General features: G+C 37.8%; 1 protein-coding gene across 6 annotated transcripts in view; it reads left to right on the top strand.

Moving 5' to 3' along the window:
* TMEM117 (transmembrane protein 117) overlaps window positions 1–25765 on the top strand; it is a 472857-nt gene that overhangs the window by 227311 nt on the left and 219781 nt on the right. For 3 of the 6 annotated variants that reach the window (XM_027595072.1, XM_027595073.1, XM_027595075.2), the window contains 2 exons: window positions 18497–18596; window positions 22633–22683. The exons of 1 other annotated variant lie outside the window; for it this stretch is intronic. In XM_027595072.1, the coding sequence (XP_027450873.1) occupies window positions 18497–18596; window positions 22633–22683 (151 nt within the window). Of the gene's footprint in view, window positions 1–15807; window positions 15858–18496; window positions 18597–22632; window positions 22684–25765 lie in introns of all 6 variants that reach the window. 2 more of the 6 variants (XM_027595077.2, XM_027595076.1) reach the window with 2 other exon arrangements.

Below are 25765 nucleotides of genomic sequence, written 5' to 3'. Positions count from 1 at the left end.
GTAAGTATTCACTGAACACCTACAGCATCAAGTGCTACCTTAAATCCCTCTACTTGTGTTTATGTAATTTCTTGAGGCAATCAGGATTTCAGAAATGGTTTCTGATCTTCAAGATTCTGGCTGCTGGTGATTTCATATGTTATCAAACATTCTACATTGTTTCCCACAAGCTGATTACTGCTTAGGACAGTGTGCTAGTTCCAGTATATGCAAGGGATGGTCTCTTCAAGGGAGAGTCTATTTTTAATGAAAACAATAGGTCATTTGATTAAAAATACCCAGTCAAACCATGACCTGTTCATTTAAGAGGAGTTAAAAGTGAATACCTTTGGGTTTCAAAGGAGTGCTTCTTTGGTTGGATGTGGATGTAAGTAATTTACCTTAACACTTGGCTGTTTAAAATAATGGCAGGATGTTGATGTTTGACAGCAAAAATAATTCTAGTGTAAGTAAGAACTTCAGAAAGGAGCCAGAAGATAAAGAGAGCTTACAGACCCTTGTGTTGAATCAATAAAACAGATCTCATTACAGAGATTAAGGTATAGGTATGGATTCATGGAAATGGAATTAAAATTTCAGAAGTCCTGTGAAATCCCACAGTTTGCATTATAGAATATTAAGGTATGGCTAAATCAGTATTGACTTATGAATTAGAATATTGATGAGAAGCATCATCTCTATTTGATGAGGAACTATTTTGCATTTGTGTGTCTGTGAACGTGTGTGTGTGTGTGTGTGTGAGCACGTGTGTGAGTGTGTATGTGTGTGTATTTGGGAAAGTGGAGCAATGTTACAGGAATTCTGTGTTAAATCCTAAAATTAGAACCATAGGGATTTTTAAATGTATTAGATTCTGATGAGAGTTGCATGTTTTGATGTAAAAGCAAATCTATCTCTAAATGTCAATCAGGAGTTTGGCTTCTGTGATGGTTTGGTTTACATGTCAACCCGCCTGCCTATAGGACCTAGCTGTTTAATCAAACACCAATCTAGATGTTGCTGTGAAGGTCTTTTGAGATGTGGTTAACATCTAAAATCAGTTGACTTTAAGTAAAGGAGCTTGCTGTTGATCATGTGGGTGAACCCCATCTTGAAAGACTGAAGAGCAAAAACAGGTTTACTGCAGAAAGAAAAAAAAAATTCTTCCTAAAGACTGCAACATCAGCTCCTGCCCAGGGAATTCTGGCCTGCTAGCCTGCCCTGCAGACTGCAGACTTGCAGCCCCCGCAATTGCATCAACCAATTTCTTGAAAGAAATCTCTTTATTTATGTGTATATGTGTGTGTGTGTGTGTGTGTGTGTTTGTGTGCATCTATCTATCTATCTATCTATCTATCTATCTATCTATCTATCTATCTATCTATCTATCTATCATCTATCATCTCCTACTGGTTCTGTTTCTCTGGAGAACCCTGACTGATACAGCTTCCTAAATGGAAAGTATTTTGAAGATGTCATATGGATAATATCCAGGAAGATCCTGGGATAGGAGAGTGGGGTCTGTCGTTCTGATGCTCCCATTTGCCTGATGTTTTACAAAGCCGACCTCGCTGAGGCTGTGCAGAGCCTTCCCGGAGGCAGCTCTGCTCCCGCCAGGCCTCCCTTGCTGTCTCTGCCCTTGCTGCTCCCTTCCACGTGCGTGCTGCCTTCCACCCTCTTTGCCTTTGTGCATTTGTTGCTTCTACTTCAGACACGTGTTCTCGCCTCTGTCCCTCCTCTATGAAGCCTGCTGTTCTACCTGCCCCCCTCTTCACACCAGAAAACCTGGGGGCCTCTCATCTCTGCCTGTCCTCTCCCTTAGAGCATTTTCCACAGCAGGCTCTGTTGATTGGTTTGTGTGTCTTTTTTCATTTGCTAAATGGTAATCACAGCGTCTTATTCATCTTTGTATTCCCGGCACCTAGCACAGTTCCTGGCATAGAGGAGGTGTTCAATCAATATTGTTGAAAGACTGAATAAATAGCTCACTCTCTTCTGCAAGTTAAGGTGCAGATGACTGGGAGTTGTCTTAAGTGGCTATTCTTTCAGGGATAGGTATGTTCCTTGGACCTGAGGCTCTTAAAGAGAAATCCCAAAGAGACCTTTAATTCCCACCCAGGACCTTGACTCTCAGTATTTGGAGGCGGTGGTGGGGGAATGATATATATGCCAAGCAGATTTAAGCTGATTCTGCAGAAACCTCTGGCATCATGTGTTGGTGGCATGAATGCTTCACAAACTCAGAGTTTTGACTTTGGGCTGATTTATTTTAACCTTTCTAATTAACAGCTTGGAGCCTCTCCCTGTATTCATTAGCAAGGAGTCCAATCTCCCTTTTGAAGTTTTATCCACCCAATTGGTCTTAAACTTGGTGCCTTACCTAGGACCATGTGGGGTCACTGGGATCCGTTAAAAGTACGAGCCATAAGGAAAGCTCCGCTACCTGGTTCTTCTACCTTACCTGTGTCTTGCTGCCACACGGTGTCGCTGTTGAAGCTTGTACTTGAATAGTTGCCTGTACGTCCAGCACGGTGCCCTCCCTGGCCCAGACCATGCATAAGCCGCGAGGGTGTCCCTTTCTCCCAAATGGCTGGGTTCAGAAGAGCTCCCATCAGTCATACTGAAACCAGCTCTCCTACCCATGCTGCTGAATGGGTAGGCCCAAGTTGACCGCTTGGCCACCCACTTTCCTCACGGTTCTGTTTGGAGGGGCCTCATCATTTTTCCTTGCCACTGGGTCTGACATCAGCTCTTGCTGACAAGCCCCTGCACTCCCCTGCCCTGGGGACCAGCTCTGCCTGTCAGGAGGCTTGGAGAGCTTTGCTGGAGTCACAGAAGTTTATCACACTTTCCCCACTCCCCTTCCCCAGGAATGTTCTTATCTTAACCCAGGGAGCTACTGGGAAATTACCCAAGTGATTCTCAGGCAACCGAGGGACCAACTGCTGTGAGGTGACTTTCTGCTTCACTCCTTGAAATAAATGAAGCAGATATAAATTTTTATGGGTCTTTCAAATGGCACTTGATTTAGTCCCTACCTTATCAGGCATTATGTATGTAAGAATGGTAATCCTTCTATGTGGTAAGGCTGTATCTTCACTTTTCCATTAAGAGATACCAAGAAGCATGATTAGGTAAGAAGCAGAAAGATGTTTAAAGATGTTTAAGATTCAACACCTTACGGATGCAATTCAAGCCATCTAAATTCCAAATGCGAATTGTCCACAGGCTTTAAAACTGGGCTAAATTACATTGTAGGCACTCCGTGCCCTTCACTACATCATTAATTTTCAGTTTCCTCTTTTATTATTCCTTTACATTGTCCTTGTTCAAGCCAGGCTGTTTCACTAATTGCAGTATAACACACGTGGACTTGATCACACTTCGGGCTTCTTCTCTTGTTCCTCTTCTCACCTTGGCAGCAACCTCTGATCCACGTTATGGATGCTGTGTTGATTTTTTGCTATGCCAGTGTTTCTCCTAGAAAATGACAGCAATGGCGGGACACCTGGGTGGTTCAGTTGACTAAGCGTCTGACTCCCGATTTCAGCTCAAGTCATGGTCTCAGGGTCGTGAGATCGAGCCCCACGTCAGGCTCCCTGCTGAACATGGAGTCTGCTTAAGATTCTCTCTTTTCTTCTCCCTCTCTAAATAGATAAATAAATAAATAAATAAGTTACATTTTTTAAAAAATGAAGTAATAGCTACCATTTCTTTTTTTTTTTTAAGATTTTATTTTTTTTTTTGAGAGATAGAGAGATAGAGCGTAGGGGGGAAGGGCAATCGGGGAGGAGAAGCAGACTTCCCGCTGAGCAGGGAGCCCTAGCCCTGAGCAGGGAGCCTGACATGGGGCTCAGTCTCAGGACCCTGGGATCATGACCTGAGCCAAAGGCAGACGCTTAACCGACTGAGCCACCCAGGCGTCCCAATAGCAACCATTTCTTAAGCCTCTTCTATAATAATGATTGTTTTTGTCATTTAAAAAATATGGAAATAACATACCTACACAAAAGTACATAGAACACATATGTACAGCTTAATCATTGCATAGCAAATTGTTATAAAATATTTTTAAGTGAACACCCATGTGATCCATGTTATCACCATTCACGTGTAAACACAAGCACATTGCCAGCATCCCAGACGACCTGTGGCTGTCTTTCCTGATAATAAACCCCTGTATCCTGCCCTCCCTCCAAAGTAACCACTCTCTCACTTTTATACTCTTCACTCTTATAATACTTCCCCGATTACTACAGTTTAGCTTTGCTGTTTCTGAACTTCATATACTTGTAATTATACAGTAAGCTCTCTTTTTTGTCTGGCCTCATTTATGTCATGGTTTCTGAGATCCATCCAGGCTTTGTATCAGAGTGGTTTGTTTTCATTGTTGAATAGTCTCTGTTGTATGACAAATCCGTGATATATTTATCTTTTCTTCTGTTGATAGATATTCAGGCTGTTTCCGGTTTGAGGCTATTTATAAATAACGTGCTATAAACATCTCTGCACATCTCTCTTGGTGCCCATGTATACATCTGGGCCTGGAATTTTCTTGTGAGAAGCTTTCTAATTATAAATTCAATTTTGTGAATACTTATAGATCTATTTTTAGTGCTTTTTATTCCTACGTACCTTTTGGTAATTCATAAAAGTTTTTCTAGAAATTTGTTTTTATCTAAATTTATTAAAATGCACTCTGTTTAATCTCTGCAGGATCTGTAGCAATGTCCCTTTTTCATTTCTGACATTGGCTGTTGGTGCCTTCTTTCTTGGTATTTTGATCAGTCTTGCTAGAGAGTGATCAATTTTAGGTCTTTTCACAGGACCAACTTTGTCTATCCACTGTATTGTTTCTGTTTTCTTACTACTTGTTTAATTAAATTCTATTTAAATTTTTAACTGTTTTTATCTTTTGGGCTTCTTTTATTTTTTTCTCTAATTTCTTGAGGAGGATTCTGAATTCATTAGCTTATTTAGCATTTCTTCTTTTCTAATATGTTAAAATTAAAAGTTTAAGCATTGTTTTAGTCTCACAATATTTTCATTACTATCCAGTTCAAATTATTTTCCCTTTCCCACCGAGATTTTTATTTTAACTCACATGTGATTTGGGCACATGTCTCTTGGTTTCCAAAGATCCGGGGATTGTCATCTTTTTATTATTGATTTATAATGTAGTTACATTATGGTCAAAGACTATCCTCTGTAAGATTCAGTCATTTAAAAGTTTTTGAGACTTGCTTTGTGGCATTGTTTACGGTCTATATTTCTAAATGTTCCTATTGCATTAAAAGAATGCATATTCTGTAGTTGTGGTGTTAGTCATTTATGTATATCCATAGATAGAGTTGGCTAATTCTCTCATTCAAATCCTTTATGTCCATACTGATTTTTTTGTCTGCTGGTTTCATTGGTTATTGAGAGAAATATGTTGATATCTTCTATTACCTGTGTGAACTTACCTACTTTTTCTTACCCCTTTGTCAATTTATTGTAAGTTTCTATAGTGTAAGGGCACATTGTATCTTCCTGATGAGCTGAACCTTTTGTCATTAGTAAGGTTCCCTCTTAATCTATAATAGTATGTTTTGCCTTTAAAATTTGATATAATCATAGTTATACCAGTTATATATTTTACATACATAATAGCTATATATTTTTTGTCATTGTTTGCATGCTATCTTTTTCAGCTTAATTTTTTTTTTACTCTCTTACTTTCAACCTTTAAGTAGCCTTATTTTTAGATGTGGTTTTTTTTTTTTTATGACAGCATATATTTGAATTTTGACTTTGGAGGTGTGAAAAATATCTTTATTCTGTCCTCACACTTTTCCTCTACTTTCTGCTTTGTCCATTTCCTCTGGGTGCCTCGTTTTTGTTTAGTTTTGAGCTTTTTTGTCTTGTTAGAGATTTTTCTCAAATATATGGTAATGTCCAATCTCTGCTCATTTTTAAGAGGGGACAATGAGAAGATGAGTAGAAAGTCTCTGTGCACAGACAAGCTTATGACAGGAAGTTCTTGAGGAAGGGGGCTGTGGTTGATGAGCATTTAGCTATTTCACTGGGAGACCTCAATTGTTAATAAGCTTTTTGGGGAGGGCAAGGCTGGTGTTTGAGATGTTTTCAACCCAGACAAACAGCATTGTGGGTAATGGGACTCACAGATATATAATATTATATAACTTATAATATACAATATTATAGATATTCTATATCATATACAGTATTATATATATTATTACATATAGTACAATATACATATATTAATTATAATATATACAAACTTGTACTTTTATAGCTCCTATTTTAACTAAAATATCTAGCTCTTTGCCTGAACTTCTCCAGATAGCATATGTCCATCTTCATTAGGTGGGCTGAAAGTCATTTCCCGTTTTTATTGGCTGAGGGAGGGTGCCTGGTAGTCTAACTATACTCATCATGCAGGATTTCCAACTTCTGTTTTCAGTTCTGTCCTTTCCCTCTCTCCCCTTCTGAAATACTGAGCCTTCTGTTCTTGAGTATTGTTGAGGTTCAGAGGCAGAATTTAGCTCCCTCTTTAATGTACATCCCAGAAGGATTTAATCATGCAGAAAAAGCTAAAACCATGTTCATTACCATCCCTTAATTTTCTTTCCAAAACTTTAGTAAAATTTCTCATTTTCTGTCATCTCTTTTTCTACTCTGCAGATTTGATTCTTTTATTCCTAGACTGTACCTTCTGGAGAGGGGAAACCTATCTTCACACCTGGAACCCTCCCTTTGAACTACTGTGACATGGGGCACCAAAAGAAGCTCCTGAGAAATAAGGTCTAAGTTAGATGTCCCTGTGGAAGCAGGGACATTTAGTTCAAGGACAGTGGTCAGGTGTTGGAAGGAAGTATTGTGAATAAAGCACAACATATTTTATTTCTAGCCCCATCTGAATCCAAAGGTATGAGGCTATTGTACGTGAGCAAGTAAAAGTTCAGAGAGGCATTTCTCCATCATCTCTGTGGGTAATTGGGTCTGTAAGGAATCAGCAGCACTGTGGATATTGGCGTTTGGTGGCACAGGCATAGTGTAGTAATGTGGGTATACTGGTGATTGATCTCAGAATTGGTGAAAGTGACATAGGTCACCATAATAGGACCTGCAACAGTATCTTCCTTGTCATTGGCACAGACGTCAGTATCTTTGGGCCTTGGTACACACTGATGTCATGAGTAGCAGTAACAGAGACTTCGGTGGGCATCACTAGGAGAGAGGAGATCTTTGGGGCCATCTTTGGCAGTATTAACTGGAAAATAGCACCGTGGTGGCTGAAAGTACTCATTTCAACAGCACGACTTCCTGAAAACTCATTGAATTATTTGGGAGGAACTTGATGGGCCCGAAATGCTCACAAGGTGGGTGGAAATTTGGTTTTATTTCCTTTTTTTTTTTTTTCATACCGTAGGCTGGTATGATATAGCTTGTGAAGCACACGTTGCAAAGCAGAGCGTGAAATTCTTTATTGTTAAATCAAATGAAGCTATATAATTAGCAAAATTGCAGAGCAAATTTATGGAGCAATAAGAGTCATGTCATTTCTAATTTGAAGGGCATTTGATAATAGTTAGGCATTGTTAGGATAAAGAAATGCCCCGTGGGCTTGGCTCTTACACAGAGGGTCTAAGTGCAGAGCTGGCTGTGGGTGAAAGGTGTGTGCTCTTTAGCATCCCAAGAGAATTGGACACCTGGAAAGGTTTTTGAGTCCTAAATCTGCTACCCCAAGTCACTCATATCATTGACAAACCCAATTCCAGGGCTCCCCTCCCAAGCTACTGTGAAACTCTCTCCAGCTCTTTATTTTACACTAAATGATGTCGGCTTCATCTGATCTTTTTGTTACCTTCTGCTGACACTTTGTAGCAGCCCTGTAAAAATCTTTGATATGTCAAAAGTGCAACCTCCACTCTCTCTAAGCTACACTTTATCCTTATTTTGTCTTTTGTCAACACTTTTTATTTCAAAATCAGGTTCCTTTTAGACCAGCAAGCTAAGAGGTGTAACCTTTTTATCTAGCTTTTTATCTGTTAAACACACAGCTACTCCACCATTTATTGTCACTTGTTTAACACTCTCCTAGGGTGCCCCACATCTCATGAAATGGAGACACATTCTAACAGATTGGTTTTATCTAGAGCGTGTATGCCCATTTTTTTAACGGGTGCCACTCGGAACTTCAGCACACTTACGAATTTTGTTCATGTGAATAGTACACTGAGATTTAAAAGTCTACCTGTTGTCTTAGGCAGTGGGGTAAAGAGTGGGCTCAATGCATTTATCCTTGTTCTTCTTAGGAGTCATTTGAAAATGAACATCAGTTTATCAGCCACACTGGTGACTCTTTTCTTTTAGCCAATTTAATGGCATCCCTTTCCCAAAGGATTTACAAGATTCTCGTATTGTTAAAATTGAACTAAATATTCAAAAGCACATTTTTAGACTAACATTTTTTTCTTGGCAAATGGTTACAACTCTCTTCATTGCAATGAGTGGAAGCTCAGTCCAGTGAGCTTAGGAACAAAGACGGGAGGCAGTAATTATTAGAAATTAACAGGAGGTGTCTCATGGAATCCCAAGTACAGGAAGCTGGTCTGTGGAAAATGGTGGAATTAGACCCACCTATGTTCTGTTATCTTTCTTCTTTCCTCCTTTGAGTGAGTCAGTGTACTGACTCACTTCTTCTGTTCAATACCCCCTTCTCTGTTGCTGCAGACTTGAGTTCCCCAGTGCACAGGACAGAATGTGGACACCTTCCGGTTTTTTTTTTTTTTTCATCCAACCTTGTGGATAAAGATTTCCTTCTTTTTCTCTTTGAATCTTGGTTCCTAATTACCAGAAAAGGAAAAAAAAAATAGGCCAGTGACAGAGTTGGATATTGTTGTATACATGTGTCCTTAAGCTTACCCTTAGAACCCTGACTGGGGAAGGGTGGTTGTAGGACAGAGGAAATTATTAGACAAGAAATACTGGATGGTAATGTAGGAAGTGACGACTTAGCTCTGAGGTGCTATTTCCTTTCCTTCAGAAAACTGAGTTTATAAGTATCAGGCTCATTGTCTAGCATATAGGGAGACATCAGTAATTATTTGTTTAGTGAAAAGAAATAAGGTAGGTGCTTATCTGATATAAATTCACATGCTGCAAGAAGGGTTTTTGGTTGAGAAAATAGCTCCCTTCCCCCTTCCTATAACTAGAGCCTAAAATGTCTTCAACAAGAGTAGAGAATAAGTGACTGGGAAATAGTGTTGGGTAGCCAGCCATGGGGAAAAGAATGAGAGCTGATTGAATTCACAGCCAAAAGAAGGAGGAGGAGGAGAAAGAGAAGGAGAAGGGGAGGGGGAGGGGAAGGAGAAGAGAAGGAAAGAATAATTATCATACTATCACAAAGCAATTATGCTTTGAATTTGAAAATTGTGTAGGGAGTAGAAAGACAGTCTCATTTTTCATGTTTCTTTATTTTATTGGACACAGTGGAAAAATTATAGTTTCTGCCCAGATTATTCTATCTATGTCCCAGCATTTTTGTTCCATTATTTCTTATCTATTTTGACCTTTTAACAGCCCTGAACACTTACCTTCATTGAAAAAAACCATTAAAATTGAACTTGCTTTTTGTTTTTTGAGCAGCATCAGAATCTTAGCAGAATTTATAAGTTATTTTATGCCTCCCTAATTAATTTGGAAGGAAGTATCATTATGTAAGATAAATTAATTAATGCCATTCTGGCTCAGCTCGCAATTACTTTACAATTCAGATATATTTTATCTGAATAGTTATAAACACATTGAATGTTATTTAACATTAAAATGTGATCAAGTTAGATATGAAATTAATTTTAAGTAATATGTGGCTCTCTGGATTCCCGTGGGGATTTATTGGGGCTCTCTTAGCAAAAAGTTCAGGATTTTACATTTTTATTGTTTCTATTGTTTTTCCAGTGACTTTAGAAAAGATACGTTGTCTTAGCTGTGTTTAATTCATTAGAAGTAGAAGATAGGCCCATTTTGGGCATCCAATTCGATTGCATATTCCTGGAGTATTTGTGAAGGTGAGGAAAAAAAAGTGAAGTAAAATAGAAACTTGGGGTATAACCACAAAAATTCTGTAACTTTAAAATTAGTTTTGAGGCTGTATTATTTTATAGCCTGGTAAACTTCTGAATTTTGACTTCAAAGAACAAACAACAAATGTAGGTTGGCAGTATCCATTTGAAAGGCAGTGAAATAAATTTGCTTTCTTTTCTCACATGAGTAAAAGAAATGTATTTTACTGTATAGCTCTTGTATTGTTGGTGCCAGCAAATTGGTGCACAAAGCTACATATTGATATCTAGTCTCATTTAAAAGGATTCTTTTATTTTTTTACTTACTATTTTTTTTGCCGTCTTTCTGTTAAATTTTTATTGAGGTATAATTGATATACAACATTATATTAGTTTCAGGTGTACAACATAATGATTTGATATTTGTATATGCTGCAAAATGATGACCACAATAACCTTAGTTAACATCTATCACTATACATAGTTAAAATTTTTTTTTCTTGTGTTGAGAATTTTTAAGATCTACACTCTTGGGGTGTCTGGGTGGCTCAGTTGGTTAAGCATCTGCCTTTGGGTCAGGTCACGATCCCTGGCTCCTGTGTTGGGGTTAGGGTCCCTGCTCAGCAGAGAGTCTGCTTCTCCCTCTCCCTCTACTAACTCTCCCTCTATCCCCACTCCCCCTGCCACTTGTGCTCTCTTGCCCTCTCAAATAAATAAGTACAATCTCTTTTTTAAAAAAAAATCTATGCTCTTAGCAACTTTCTTTTTTTTTTAAAGATTTTATTTTATTATTTATTTGAGAGAGAGAGAGAGAGAATGAGAGATAGAGAGCACGAGAGGGAAGAGGGTCAGAGGGAGAAGCAGACTCCCCGCAGAGCGGGGAGCCTGATGCGGGACTCGATCCCGGGACTCCAGGATCATGACCTGAGCCGAAGGCAGTCACTTAACCAACTGAGCCACCCAGGCGCCCGCTCTTAGCAACTTTCAAATATCCAATACAGTATTATTAAGTATAGTTACCATACTGTACATTACAACCCCATAACTTACTTATTTTTTATTGTTATTTTTCATTTTAATTACGGTATGAATAACACAGAGTGTTCTGTTAGTTTCAGGGGTACAATATAGTGATTCAGGAATTCTATACATTACTCAGTGCTCATCATGGTAGGTGTACTCTTTAATCCCCATCACCTATTTCACCCTTCCCCTCCCCCCACCTCCCCTCTGGTAACTATCAGTCTGTTCTCTATATTTAAGAGTCTTTTATCTGGTTTGTCTCTTTTTTCTTTGATCATTTGTTTTGTTTTTAAATTCCACATATGAGTGAAATCATATGGTGTTTGTCTTTCTCTGATTTATTTTCTATTTATTATACTCTCTAGATCCATCAGTGCTGTTGCAAATGGCAAGATTTCATTCTTTGTCATGGCTGAGTAATATTCCACAATTTCTTTGTCCATTCATCTATGGATGGACACTTGGGCTGCTTCCTCAATTTGGCCATTGTAAATAATGTTGCATTAAATATAGGAGTGCATATATTTTTTTGAACTAGTGTTTTCATATTCTATGGGTAAATGCCCAGTAGTGGAATTACTGGGTCATATGGTAGTTCTATTTTTAATTTTAAAAGATTCTTTTAAATAATAAGATTCTGGGGGCGCCTGGGTGGCTCAGTCGGTTGGGCGTCTGCCTTCGGCTCAGGTCATGATCCCGGGGTCCTGGGATCGAGCCTCGCGTCGGGCTCCCTGCTCAGCGGGAAGCCTGCTTCCCCCTCTCCCACTCCCCCTGCTTGTGTTCCCTCTCTCGCTGCGTCTCTCTCTGTCAAATAAATAAATAAAATCTTTTAAAAAAATAATAAGATTCTGTAGATACCATGCAGAGATTTTACAATATTTTACTTTTTTTCATTATTAGTCAACTAAATTACATTCAAATTAATTTACAACATGTAATCACAGAAAGTCAAGGATGTGTTCTTCATTTTGATTTGATTAAATCCTTGCCTCTAGCTTTTTATTCTAGAAGAGATAATAAAAATGATACAATGCTATTCTGTTCTTTGTTAGAACCTAATAATTACATGGCCTACTCATCTTTGATGTTTATTTTTAGTTTATCTTATATTGCAGATTCTTTTTTTATCTTTTATCCTTTTGTCCTCTTCCTAGTTTGGCCCTGGGGTCAGATAATCTAAGTAATTTTAAATTAATCAGTTGACTACTTAATTCATTTAAATATTTATTACATCCCTAAGTCATGCTATAAGCTGGGAAAAAATTTACTTGGCCAAATGAAACATGCTCTTTATCCTTGATGAGCTAAGTCTTGTGGGAGAGAGGGGCAATGTGAGAAAATCATTAAAATACTTGAGGAAGATGATTTAATACTGAAGTATATTCAAAGAGTTATGGTCATACCAGGGAAGGGATGGCTTTCGGGGGTAATGGCAGGAGATTTCTCAGTGGCTAGGTTGAGTTAGCGATCTCAGGCCAGAAGAAAGGGGGTGACGTTCCAAAGAACACTGCACACAAAGTTACTAAGGTTAAAAAAAAAAGGATACTAAGGCACATTATAGAATAGTGGGGTGTTTGGTGAGATTGATTCCGTGGTGAGGTGGAGGGTCTAATAAAAGGAGGTTGTGACCTGAAAAGAGAGGTGTCTGAATGAAAGCATGGCTTGGCAGAGAGTGGACAGTCTTCTTATCCATGCTCTACTCTGTGACAGTGGGAGCCACTGTATTATTTTAGAAAGTGGGAGTCAGTAGGCTAGAGGTCTGCCATGTTTTACATGCCTATTACAAAATTGTGTGAGAAACTTTACATTCTTCTTTCAAAACTGTAATAATCTCAATCCTCAGGAAACCTGTGTGAGAAATAGATATTTTTATCCCCACTCTACAGATAAGGGAATAAGTTGATCGTTTTCCCCAGGTCATAAAGTGGGAGGTAGTTTGGAAACCCGTGACTTTCTGGTTCTAGGATTCCTGCTCTTTGTTATAATGTATTTCCTCCCCAGGGGTCACTACAGTGGCAATACAGAGTCGGAAATAGGAGGCCATGGCTTTTATTTAGATTAGAGGAGTTTATGAACAGGATTAAAACATTGGTAGTAGTGATGACAGAAAAACAGCATAGATTTGAGAGCCTTTCAGAAGTAATCTTAGTGATTAATCAAATGTTAGGAGTAAAGGAGGGGGAGGAATTACTGATACACTAAGGTTTCTATATCTAGTACAGTTGAGTTTCACTGAATGGGCTGAAGCAAAGCAAGGGATGAAAGGAATGGTTGATGTATGGTGAATATATTCACAGACAGGGTGAGTTGGTTCAATGAAAACTCCATCTGCAGTCTTTTTATATATGTCTTCCTTATAAAAATTAGAAGGTATATGTGGCTGAAGTTGAGAAATTTGAGGTGGCATTTTATCTGTAAGCATTTTAGGTCCAGATGCAATTTTAATTATTCCAGGCTACTTCTACTAATTGTCTGCAGGATTTTGACATTCCAATGCATCTTGTTTCATAGGTTCATACCGTAGCTCTTGCCTGGAAGGTTCATACACATGTATTGAGTTCCATCAAAGCCTTTCAATAGGGGCGCCTGGGTGGCTCAATTGTCAAGCATCTGCCTTCGGCTCAGGTCATGATCCCAGGGTCCTGGGATCGAGCCCCACATCGGGCTCCTGCTCAGCGGGAAGCCTGCTTCTCCCTCTCCCACTCCCCCTGCTTGTGTTCCCTCTCTCACTCTCTCTCTCTCTCTCTCTGTCAAGTAAATATATAAAATCTTTTAGAAAATAACCTTTCAATAAGCAAGAACTAAGAATTTTGAGCAAAAATACTAAAATGTGGTTATTTGTTTTTGTTTTTTAAGATTTTATTTATTTATTTGACAGAGAGAGACACAGTGAGAGAGGGAACACAAGCAGGGGGAGTGGGAGAGGGAGAAGCAGGCTTCCCGCGGAGCAGGGAGCCCGATGTGGGGCTCGATCCCAGGACTCTGGGATCATGACCTGAGCCGAAGGCAGATGCTTAACGACTGAGCCACCCAGGCGCCCCTAAAATGTGGTTATTTGGATAATAGTTCACTAAGTGACTAGATTGAAGGCTGTTAATCATTTCATCACAAACACAAGAAGAGTGAGAGAGGGTTAATATAATAAATCTAGGTTTAATTCTTGGTGCTTTGTAGTGACAGATTTTTTTTTCTCAATGTTGCAAGAATGCTTAGAATTTTTGCTTTAGTTTCATTGTGTTAATGCAGGACTGTACTCATGTTAAGTCAACTCCTTATCCATGATTTACTTGTGTATGGAGCCCCCAATCTTGTTTATGTTGCCCAAACATGGCTGGGAGAGACAGCTGTGACATTATGAATCCAGCTGGGCACAGATGGATCTTCAGTGAAGCATGAATCCATATTGGTTTGGTGATCTATGTTTACTGCCTCCTGTTAAACTTTCAGAGACTCAACTCCTAAATCACCTGGCATTGACTACATCCATGTACATATAAGTAATAGACTGAAGTGAACTAGAACTTTTGTTGCTAGTGATCAAGACTGTCCCCTGTAAGATCAATATACTAGATTATAGTTTTATTGACTATTTAGCCCACATTAGAATCTGATTAGTTTATGCCCATTTAGCACATAGTTTTCACTTAGTTGCGATAGTCTTGATAGCTTTTCAGGCTGTTTTGATAATTATGAACATTTCCAAGATCCTGTATATTGAAGTTTCCACACATCTGTTATGGATTTGACAGTTAAACTTGAGATCTCAAAAAATAAAAACCGAAGTTACAGCCTGTAAAGAAATTCATTTAGAATTTTTAAAGAAAATATCAATGATTGATATTTACCTGGAAGGCTGGTAGAACTGCAAGATTTTCTAGATCTATGCACAGTAGAAATAACAAGTAAAGTATAAAACAAACAAAAGATGTATGAATGGTTGAAATAATTAGCTAAAACTCCAAACAAAACTAAAACGTTAATGGTGCCTCCTAGCAAATAACATTTAATTCTCAATCACTCCCCAAAACATTGGGTATGAAGCTTCACAACTTCACTTTTGTAGAGAGCAATGTGATATTTAAACTGGCTAACATTGCTGATGTAAATGTATGCACACTCTGTCCTTTACAACCAGAACAGGAAATGTTGTCACTGTTAATGGTATGCAAATCAATGAACTAGTATTTCCAAATTTTTGTGACAGGTTGCATATTTGTAATTCTGTATGTTTGTCTAAAGCAGCAAAAATTAGAATACTTACTTACCTTTTATACATATTAGTTATTTCATAAATTGTGCTATCTCATCTTCATTGTTACCATAGCATTCAGTACTCACCACATGCCCACAGTTCAGATCTTACTTTACTGCTGTTTCTATGGTTTAATATACATAGATCTACCCATACCATATAGAAAAAAATATGAATAACTTGGTTTGCTTCATTAATTCACACAGTAAGCAAATGTTTATTGATAACATACTATATGCAGGTGGTGCTCTAAGTGCTGGGGAATCAACAGTGAAAAGAATGGCCAAAATAACTCTCTGTCCTCCTGGAGCTTATTATCTAGTTTTAGACATTGTTTTTTCTCTTGATTTTCGGTGATATAGCCCTGTTTCTTGACATCCTAGTAATTTTTAAATGAATGATGGTTGTTATGTATAAAAATGTGTAGAGGACCTAGATGATATTTTATTCATCCCGAAAATGTTCACTCTTTCCTGTTAGATGGGAGGAATAGAAGCTGATCACCTTAATCCAGTCATGGAATGGAGTAGGTAAGGACTGATTCAGTTTCAGTAAGGACCCATCCATCTCTGGTATTCTCTAGCCTCCCATTGCTCTGTGTATTCTCTTGGGCCATTCCTTCTGGCAGGTTTTGAAATACAATAGTCTCCTCAAAGTGGTGAAATTGCTAAACCTCTGCTATGCTTCTCAGAGACTTTCTGCTTAGTCTCTTAGCCTCCCCCCTGAACATAATTCATAATTTGGTAAATGTCTTGAAAGTAAACCCAGCTGTATATCATGCTTCCTTCTGTGCCCCTCCAAAATGAGGATCTTGGTTCCTTAAATTCCTAATGTTTGTCTCTCTAGCTCATTGAGACTTCCCTCTGCCCAGGCAAAGCCCAGATTCTCATCCTCTTGCTTTGCGTGCCGAATCAGCAAATGTCCCCAGGGAAAATATAGCTAACCTTTCCACAATTCCCTCCAATCTGATAAATTGGTTTTTCTAGTTCTCATTGCTTAATCAGCTTTCAGGTTGTTTTAAGCAGATTTTGGGGGGCAATTTTTATGTTTTATTTATATTTTTTAGTTGTTTGTGACTGGATCATTAATCTCTTGCAAGCTTATCCATCTCATCCCTATTTTTAGATGCGGAAATTAGAGAATGATGTCTTCTCTTAGACATACCTATGTTACCACAAGGAAGGTACCCGGAAATTTCCACCCTAGCTCAATGTATTCTAGAACTAATTGGCAAAGTAGGCATGTAGGAATGTGTCATTGAACACATCCTTCAAAATAAGTGTTATTGAAAGAGCTGGACAGTTACGAGAGCTGATACTCTAACGTACGCTGAATTCATTGCCCAAGAACTGTTCACCAGTAGTAATACGGAAGGGACTAAGACCAAGCTGTCCAAGTTAACTTGTGGACTTTCACATGGAGGCTGCTTAGATTGGTGAACTTAGTGGGAGTCCAACACTTGAGGATGACTCTGATGAGCTGCAGCTTCTGCATACTACTCTTGACTTCTGTTATGAATTATCCTCAAAGGAAGTTAAGTCTGGATCTTCATTGTCTACTAAAATACTGGGGAATAGAATAGATAGTCTTTGTGTTTTTTTTATATTTCACTAACTCTTGTAGGAAGAAGATATAGCATAGTGGTTAAGTGTCTGGATTTGGGAGTCAATCAAATTTAGATTCAAACCTTGTCCATTTGCTAGATGCTTGACCTTGAGAAGGTTGCAAAAACTCTCCAAAGCCTCAATTCCATATCTGTGAAACGGGGATAATAACATTTCATTGCGCCACCTGGAAGCTATTGGAGACACTGTATTTAAAGTGCTTATAATGATCTCTGGAATATTGTAAGCCAGCAGCTTAGTTATTTTGGGTATTATAGAAACCTATGGAATAGAGACTCAGAATTTTGAGGTGAGATCTTAAGATTTTTATAAAGATCTTCTAAGGTAGGTGAATGAAGTATGTGGAAAAAAGTGCTTTTAAGAATTCGTAAGTTTATTTTTGTTAAGTAAAACTATTTAAAACCTTGTTTATTTTACGGATAACAAAACTATAAGAAAGAACTCCAGGAAAAAAAAACTGAATTGGAGATGATTTACTTCTCAATGACTTCAAAAAATTCTTTGTAGTTTCACTAAATAACAAACGTATCATTTTCTGCTATATTTTGTTTTAAAGTTAATCTAAGAAGAATCAAGGTTAACTAATATTCTAAATTGTACAGGTGTTATCATGTTTAAGAAAAGGAACAAAATTTAAAGTAAAAAAAATTTTTGAGTAGAAAAAAAAAACTTGAGAGAGAAAGAGAGAGAGAAATTTGATTCCTAATTACCATTCATTAGTTGTGTGGTATTGATTGGGCAAGTTAAATGATCTCCCTGTGTCCCAGTTTTCCTGGAGAAATTATACAATGGGAAAATAATTCTTAGATTTTCTTGAATATCAAGTGAGGAAAAGGAAATAAAAATTACATGTAATAGGCATAGTCTTGTTACTTGTATTTAATGATCAGTTGTGCCTTTGAATCTCTCTTCAGACCATGAAGAACATGAATTGGTGTTATAGGAAGCAGAAGAATTTGTGACACAAAAAGAGATGAAATTAAATCTGGTTATTGTTATTTAAGTAATAATTTAAGCCACATGTATTTGAGTCAAATTTTATGTTTCTTTATTCTGTGGAAATTTTCTGAAATGGACATTTTTTGACCATTATTCAGGTATGATACTTTATCCAAAGCCTAGACCCAGTACCCCTTCAATAGTTCTGAGTCAACAGAACTGAAGGAAAAGCGAGCTTTTCTCTTCCCTTTCAAGTTACTCTAATTCAGGAATCGTTTCCACACTCTGCATACCTGAGTGAGCATGAAATGATGCCTTTACTGAGTATTTGTTTGATTTTTCAAAAACTGTTGTCAGTCTTACAGCTTGAAAATGAAATGCACATGGTAATTGGTAGAACCACAGTCAGTCTTCAAATCTAATTGGAACTGACCCAGACACCCTCAGAAGTCTCCCTAGCCTTTCAGATCTGTAAGCATATGTGATGAGACAAAGGCAGGAGAGCTTGTTGAAAGGGAGGGAAGTCCCTTTGCGTGTTGCTGAACCAGAACACTTTGATACGGCTCTCTCAGTATGGACAATGTCTTGTGTGTTTGTTTCCACAGAGCATATATCATTACAGACTATATGGGCATCCGAAATGAAAGTTTCATGAAATTAGCTGCAGTAGGGACCTGGATGGGGGACTTTGTCACAGCCTGGATGGTAAGAAATTTTAACTTCACCCATTTCAAGCATGAGATGGAGGAAAACTTTCATAATGTTGGATAGACACTGCGTTTGAAGGGTTTAGAGCAAGAGAGTTACTTCTCTCTTGAGTGGAATAAATTCATGAATACAGATAAATTTAGAGATTGTATGCAATATCTGTTTACCTTAGGGGAAAAATTAATGCAACTATAATATGAATGATGGCTGTCCACCAGGAAATATTTATTTATAACATATATACCTATCTATCTGTATATGTTACAAGTATACAAACATACATTCATAACATTAATAGAAACTTCCTTGTGAGGTTCTAAATAATTTTGTGAAGACTGTTGTTTTTGACATGTGCAATTTTCAGGTAAGGAATGTTGTCTGGCCAGTCTCAGAAGACCATATGAAATATTTTTAACAACTGTTTTCTATTTAAAACTTTTTTTCACAACACATCTTATAATATTTTATTAATATTATTTTATTTTATTTTAACTTATTTTTTTATTTGAGTATAGTTGACACCCAATTTACATTAGTTTCAGGTGTACAACATAATGAATCAACATCTCTGTACGTTATGCTATGCTCACCACAAGTGTAGTTAGGCCTCTTAAAATAGTTTTCTACATTTATTTTCCTCATTGAACCTACAAAATTAATGTTGCATTTTAGTATTTATTATTATTATAAGCCTACAACAAACAGACAAACCATATTTCATGCTGAGTTCATCTGTCAAGAGAGTAACTTCTTTTTTCATTTTTTGTTTTCATTAAAATTTTTTTGGGGGGCGCCTAGGTGGGCTCAGTCAGTTAAGCATCTGCCTTCAGCTTGGATCATGATCCCAGGGTCCTGGGATGGAGTCCCACATCGGGCTCCCTGCTCAGCGGAGAGTCTGCTTCTCCCTCTCCCACTCCCGCTGCTTGTGCTCTCTCTCTCTCTCTCTCTGTCAAATAAATAAAATCTCTAATTTTTTTTTTTATTCAGGTATAGTTAACATACAGTGTTATATTAGTTTCAGGCACACAATATAGTGATTCCACAATTTCATACATTTCTCAGTGCTCATCAGGATAAATGTACTCTTAATCTCCTTTGTCTGTTTCACCCATTCCCCACCCACCTCCCCTCTGGCAACCACCATTTTGTTCTCTGTGTTTAAGAGTCTGTTTTTTTGTTTGTCTCTTTTGTTTGCTTTTGTTTGTTTATTTAAGTTTTTATTTAAATTCTAGTTAGTTAACATATAGTGTAATATTAGTTTCAGGAGTAGAATTTAGTGGTTCATCACTTACATATAATACCCAATGCACATCACAAGTGCCATCCTTAATACCCATCACCCATTTAGCCCATCCCCCACCCATGTACCCTCCATCGACCCTCAGTTTGTTCTCTGTATTTAAGAGTCTGGGTTTCTGTTTGTCTCTTTTTGTTTGTTTGTTTTGTTTGTTAAATTACACATACGAGTGAAATCATATGACATTTGTCTTTCTGTGTCTCACTTATTTTGCTTAGCATATACCCTCTAAGTCCATCCAATGTTTTTGCAAATGACAAGATTTCATTCTTTTTTATGGCTGAGTAATATCCCATTGTATATATATACCACATCTTCTTTGCCCCCCAAAAAACCAAAACACTAATTCAAAAAGACTTGCACCTCTTTGTTTATTGCAAGATTATTTACAATAGCCAAGATATGGGAGCAACCCAATTGTCCATTGATAGATGAGTACCTCTGTTTTAACCATTGGATTAATTAAGTACAGTATGTAGCTGGAAAGCTCTAGGTCCTATAAGTTTATAAGAGAATCTCAGAGTACAAAGAGCATAACTCTCATAAAAATGAAACCTGTTAATTTTTGTTGATACCTCTCATAAGTGCAGTTAATCGTAATTGGCTTTATTCATCCATTCACTTGTAAACGAGAAGACCTACCAAAGGAAAGGATGCCCTACCTAAACAAGACTAGGCAGGGACATGCCCCTACAAACGTGTTCCAAATACTGCAGGTAGATTGTCACAACAGTTACTGCCCTTTCTATGGATAGCTTTGTGTCTTACCTAGAACAAGTATTTTCAGGGGACAGGAAACAGTTATATCTTAACTGGTACTACTGTGATCATCCTGCAAGAGTATTAAGTAATTACCAGAGGGTTTGTGTAGCCCATTTTTAGCCTTGTCCCACCCTTGTTCAATTTTAGAATGTTAATAGAACAAAGTACCAAGTGCATCCCATTCCATTCACTTTAAAATCTAGATTTGAAAAGTGATTTATTTTATTTGTAATCACTAGATATGACAGTTAGAATAAGCCAAACATCAGGGTGCATGGCTGACTCAGTTGGTTATGCATGTGACTTTTGATCTCAGGGTTGTGAGTTCAAGCCCCATGCTGGGCACAGAGCTTACTTAAAAAATAAGAAAATTCTAAAAAAATAATAAAATAAGCCAGACATTAAGACCAGGCTGCCTCATGTCAAAAATTTCCATTTCCACTGGGAAAAACTATTTAGAAGGAGAACCAAACAGAAAATAGTTTCTCTTCTAAAACTATTTCCCTTTTAGGAGGAAGAGTAGAAGGAAAACTTTAAACATGTAACTTCCATGATACCTTTTGAAAAATTTCTGCATTAACTATGGATTGTGATTTTTTTTTTACTCCATTTTATGGTGAATCTGCTTAATAAAACGGAAAAAGGAATTCAGAAATTTGGATTCTCTGACCTTGCTGTGTCTGGCTTGATCTTCCACAAATAATATGCAATCCTCTGAGCCTTGGTTTGCACATTTCTCTAAAGGAGCTAATAGTTGCTATTCGTGTTATAGGCTTTCTATGAAGATGAAGTGTGTGGTCCTGTGATGGGACTTCAAATGCTGCAGTGCGAGGGAGACATAAGTGCTTTATTGCAGCTGTTTATGTTTTTCCCAGCTTATCCCAGGCTTGTGGTCTGGGGTGTCTGAAGTTTCCTTCTGGTTGCCAGTGCTAGAACACACTCTAAGGCAGTGTGGTCCATTACTTCCTGAATTACACGCAACACTGCCCCTGATCAAAGTTAGGGGAGAAGAACCAGAGCACATCACCAGAACAGCAAGCCCGAGGACCTTACTCTGCAGTTTTCGGGCTCAAGTCCACCATTTGATACAGAAATCATTTTCTTTCCCGTGATGACATCATTATTTTTTGTGGCCCAATTCTAAGCCCTCCCCAGAGTTTCCCTCAAGACAGTGTTTCCGAGACCATATGTGACTCTGCCCCTTTTTACTGGTTCTATTTTTTTTAACTAAGATTTTTTTTTCTTTTGAATCATAACGTGGGGTCCAATTTCTAGGGCAGCCCTGAGAGGCGAATGCACGGGGCAGCTTTGACCGAAGACCTTTACCTTTTCTAGCTAGATTTCTACTGTGCACTCATCTGCTCTACTCTTGTGGTTTAGCAGAATACACATAATTCCACAGTTCAGCTGTGGTCTTTCTGTCTCTCTGAGGTCTGGTTGACCTTCATAGTTTCTCCTGAATTTGCTACTGTAATGCCTTCTATTTTTACTAGCTAACCTGACAACTTTTTACCTTTGTTAATGCTGCTGATTACTACTCTGATCAATACTTCCAATACCACCGAGGTAGGACTGGATTGAGAATCAAGGAAACTGTGTTTTAGGTTTAACCCAGCAGTGTGCTCTTAAGTCACTTCACCTTCTGGGGCCTCACATGTTTTCCTTTCTGTAAACGGAGAGAGAATCCAAAGTCCTTTTTTGCTTATGTTACATGAAATATTGACCTTTCCCTGTTAGACACAGAGATAGAAATGGCAAAAGAAACAGAGTGCCCTCCTGATTTAAAAGTACAGTCACACAGGAAGGCTTCCCAGAGCACATCATTTCTATTCCCATTTTTATTCACTGACTAGGTGGTAAGTTTCCATATAAATATTTATATGTCTACATATGTGTGCATTGATAACATTTTAAAAAATAATAGTTTTTCTCATGAGAGGAGTCTAAGGAGCTTTGACCTTCATTTGTCTATAGAATTCTCATCATGAAGTGAATATCAATGATGAAGGTGACTGTCATGGAAAAGTAAGTGACTATTTACATTTCCAATAAAAGTGTGCCTTTTAATGTATTTCTGAAATGGAGAATTTTTCTTTTATGGAAATAATTCAAAATTTCCCCATGGTTTTAAAAGGCACACTGGGACTGATGCAATCCCCAGGCATGGCTGATTTCAACCGATCGGACAACTGTCTTTGCTCCTCACACTACAGAGCATCAAGCTCTACTAGGTTCAATTTCCGAGGCAATCCTGTCTATTCTTAGCTCTGTGGGATGCCTCATGCAGGGGACAAAAATATATATTAAGTCAGGGTTAAAGTTACTATTTTTTTGTCAAATAGATTTTTAAAAAACTTAATATAAAAGAAATACCTACAGTGATGGGTGTTGTCATTCAGCACTGAGCTGGCTGTTTATGTTGATAGGAGCAGAGAAGAGCTCTGTCATGAAATTTGCCCACACTCTGCCATTGAGCAAGGAGCGGAGGGGTGTTGGCCCATCCTATAACACATGTCTCTAGTTTCACCATCCTTCCTTCAGAAGGCAAAGATCACAGGCTCTCTTCAGGTCTAAGGTGGCAGGGGATGCTGAGGACACCAAGATGGCATTTGCTTCTGCCCCTCATTTAGTGAGGGTCTAAGGTGGCAGGGGATGCTGAGGACACCAAGATGGCATTTGCTTCTGCCCCTCATTAAATGAGGAAGCCCCTCATTTAATACCAGAAGGAAAAATCACTTCCTGTCTCTCTATACCTAACTATCTGTTTTCCCCAGCCCCTACTTCGTACTGCTCTAGTGGCTTTTCTGTTACAGCAGTAAATGGTAATCTGGCTTATGATAGTGATAGGGACATCAGAGTCCAGGTTTGAAGTTCATGTTGCAGGAAGGGGAGGGAAGGGTGCACATGAAGTAAAGTCGAGTCCTGACCTAAAGAAGATAATGACATGGTAAAGACTGAAGTCATAAAGCGTTTTTCATCATAAAACCATATATGGTGTGTATCAAATCCTAATACTCATAGGACCTTGGTTGGCCTTGATATATTTTTCTCAGGATTGTCTGTGGACTTTTGTGCATATATGTGCTGCTACTAGCAAAGCTTCCACCGTAAAGAGATATCATACAAACAAAAAAACAATTTCGTTGTTTGCCATTTGGCTTTACCTTTATTTCAAGTTTTTATAGTGACCATTTTTTTAAACTGTGTGTGATTTTAAGAGACTTTATTTTTTCTTTTTGAAATTCAGAGTTCCGTTAGAACTAGACAAACAGAGTCAATATGTTCACGTGGAAATGCCTTTAGATTGATAAAATATAGCCTCAGTAGTTTTAAAATTTAAAATTTGCTTAATTATCTCTATTGAATCTAGCAAGAATATGAGCTTTAGAAAAAGAAAGTGTTTTTAAAGATATATTTTCACCCTTCTATTTTAACAGTGCCTATTTCATGTGTAAATACTGCATTATCCCTCTAAATATTTGGGTGGCAGATTTTGCCTTCTAATTTTTCACACATTTTCTTTGTCTTCAGATTGTGTAATTCATATTTATATTGCTATTATCTTTGTTCCAAAAGACTGTGTAAGAGGCAAAGCTGAAAACTCTTCTTTACCTGATTAGCAACTTCTTGAGGGGAGTTCCAGCGTCACTTGTGGTACTCAACACAGTACCAAGCATGAACTAGATGCTTCAGAAATCTTTATTGAAGAATAAAGAGATCTTAAGAGTACATACGCATTAAGTTCCATTTCCCTTTCCATTGTTCCCTTTTGTGACCCAGTGTCATAAAATGGACATTCTAGAATGCTGAAAAGGTAGGGGGAGAATTGGTTTGTTCAGAGTCTTCCCATCCCCCTGCCTCCCTAAGCCTGATAAGCCTGTTTCCATAGCCAGGAGGACACGTGCTTGTAAACACCCTTGGATGGAAGTAATAGATTGTTGGTGTAATTCTCCCAGAATTGTGATGTATTCTTTGGGTCTAAAAGGCATTCTTAGATAAAACAAAGATGGAGCTCCAGAGATCCTGCCAGAGGGTTCCTTGAGTGATCATAACTGCTATCAGTGGCATAGTTTTGCTCCTGGCTCTGGGGATGGGAGGAAGGAAGCTAGGTTGAGATATATCCCTTCAACCACTTAAGCAGAGAGCTATTACCACATAAGACAGAAATTGGTCACACTTCAGTGGGCAGAGGCAGAGAGAATTAAAGAATGGTGTATGCTTGAGAATAATTTCTATTCCTGAATTAGTATTTATTTATAAATCTGGAACAGAATAAAGGGGGAGAATATTTCTGCAGCTTTGAGAGTAAACTATTCCTTCTGACCTAAAGGTAGAAAATATGAAATAAAATTTATAATTATATATACATACTAACTTAAAATTTGGCAAGAGTTTTTATTGTTGTCCTATGCTTATTTTGCTTATTTTCTATTATTGTCTCATGTTCCTACGGGAGGGCTGTGATTATTTCTGTTACTTTCATATCACCAAATTAATAATAGTTTATTTAGTTCAACATTTCCTGTTATACACCTGCCTTTATTTTGTGGACTGTTTTGCAAATGCTAAGTTTGTCAGTGAACAATAGCTTATAATATAACCGACATCACCTCTAGCTTGTTATTCTGCCTGGAATTGAGCTTGACAATTCATATTATGATCAATGCCAGTTTTCTAATTATTTCTCTTCCACTTAATATCAAAATGGCAGAATAAAAAGCATAATTGAATTGATTTAGTAGCTGAGATAAGGTATTAGTAAGAGCTTTGCTGAATTTAAATAATGAAAAAGAATTTACACTGTGATAGATGGGATAGAGGGATCAGAGTTAGCAAACTCATTGAGCAAGTGTTATGGCAAACAGAGGGACACTAATGAGATATTTAACCACTGGAGCTGGACTCAAGAACCTGACATTCCTCTGAGTTTTTATCTTTTGCTCTTTTTCTCTGCTGGTTCATTGGAGCTAGTTCATGACTTCAGTTATCTCTATGATTGGTTAACCCCATATTTGATAAATCTGTAGGTTTCATTTCATTGTTTTATACAGTGCAAGTAGAAACTGGATCAAGAACTTAATGAGGTAATAATATATTCTATCTATAA

This window comes from Zalophus californianus, chromosome 9 (genome assembly GCF_009762305.2).
Source record: "Zalophus californianus isolate mZalCal1 chromosome 9, mZalCal1.pri.v2, whole genome shotgun sequence".
Lineage (NCBI taxonomy): Eukaryota > Metazoa > Chordata > Mammalia > Carnivora > Otariidae > Zalophus > Zalophus californianus.
Note: the sequence above shows the minus strand (reverse complement) of the source record. Positions and strands in the feature narration are given on the sequence as shown.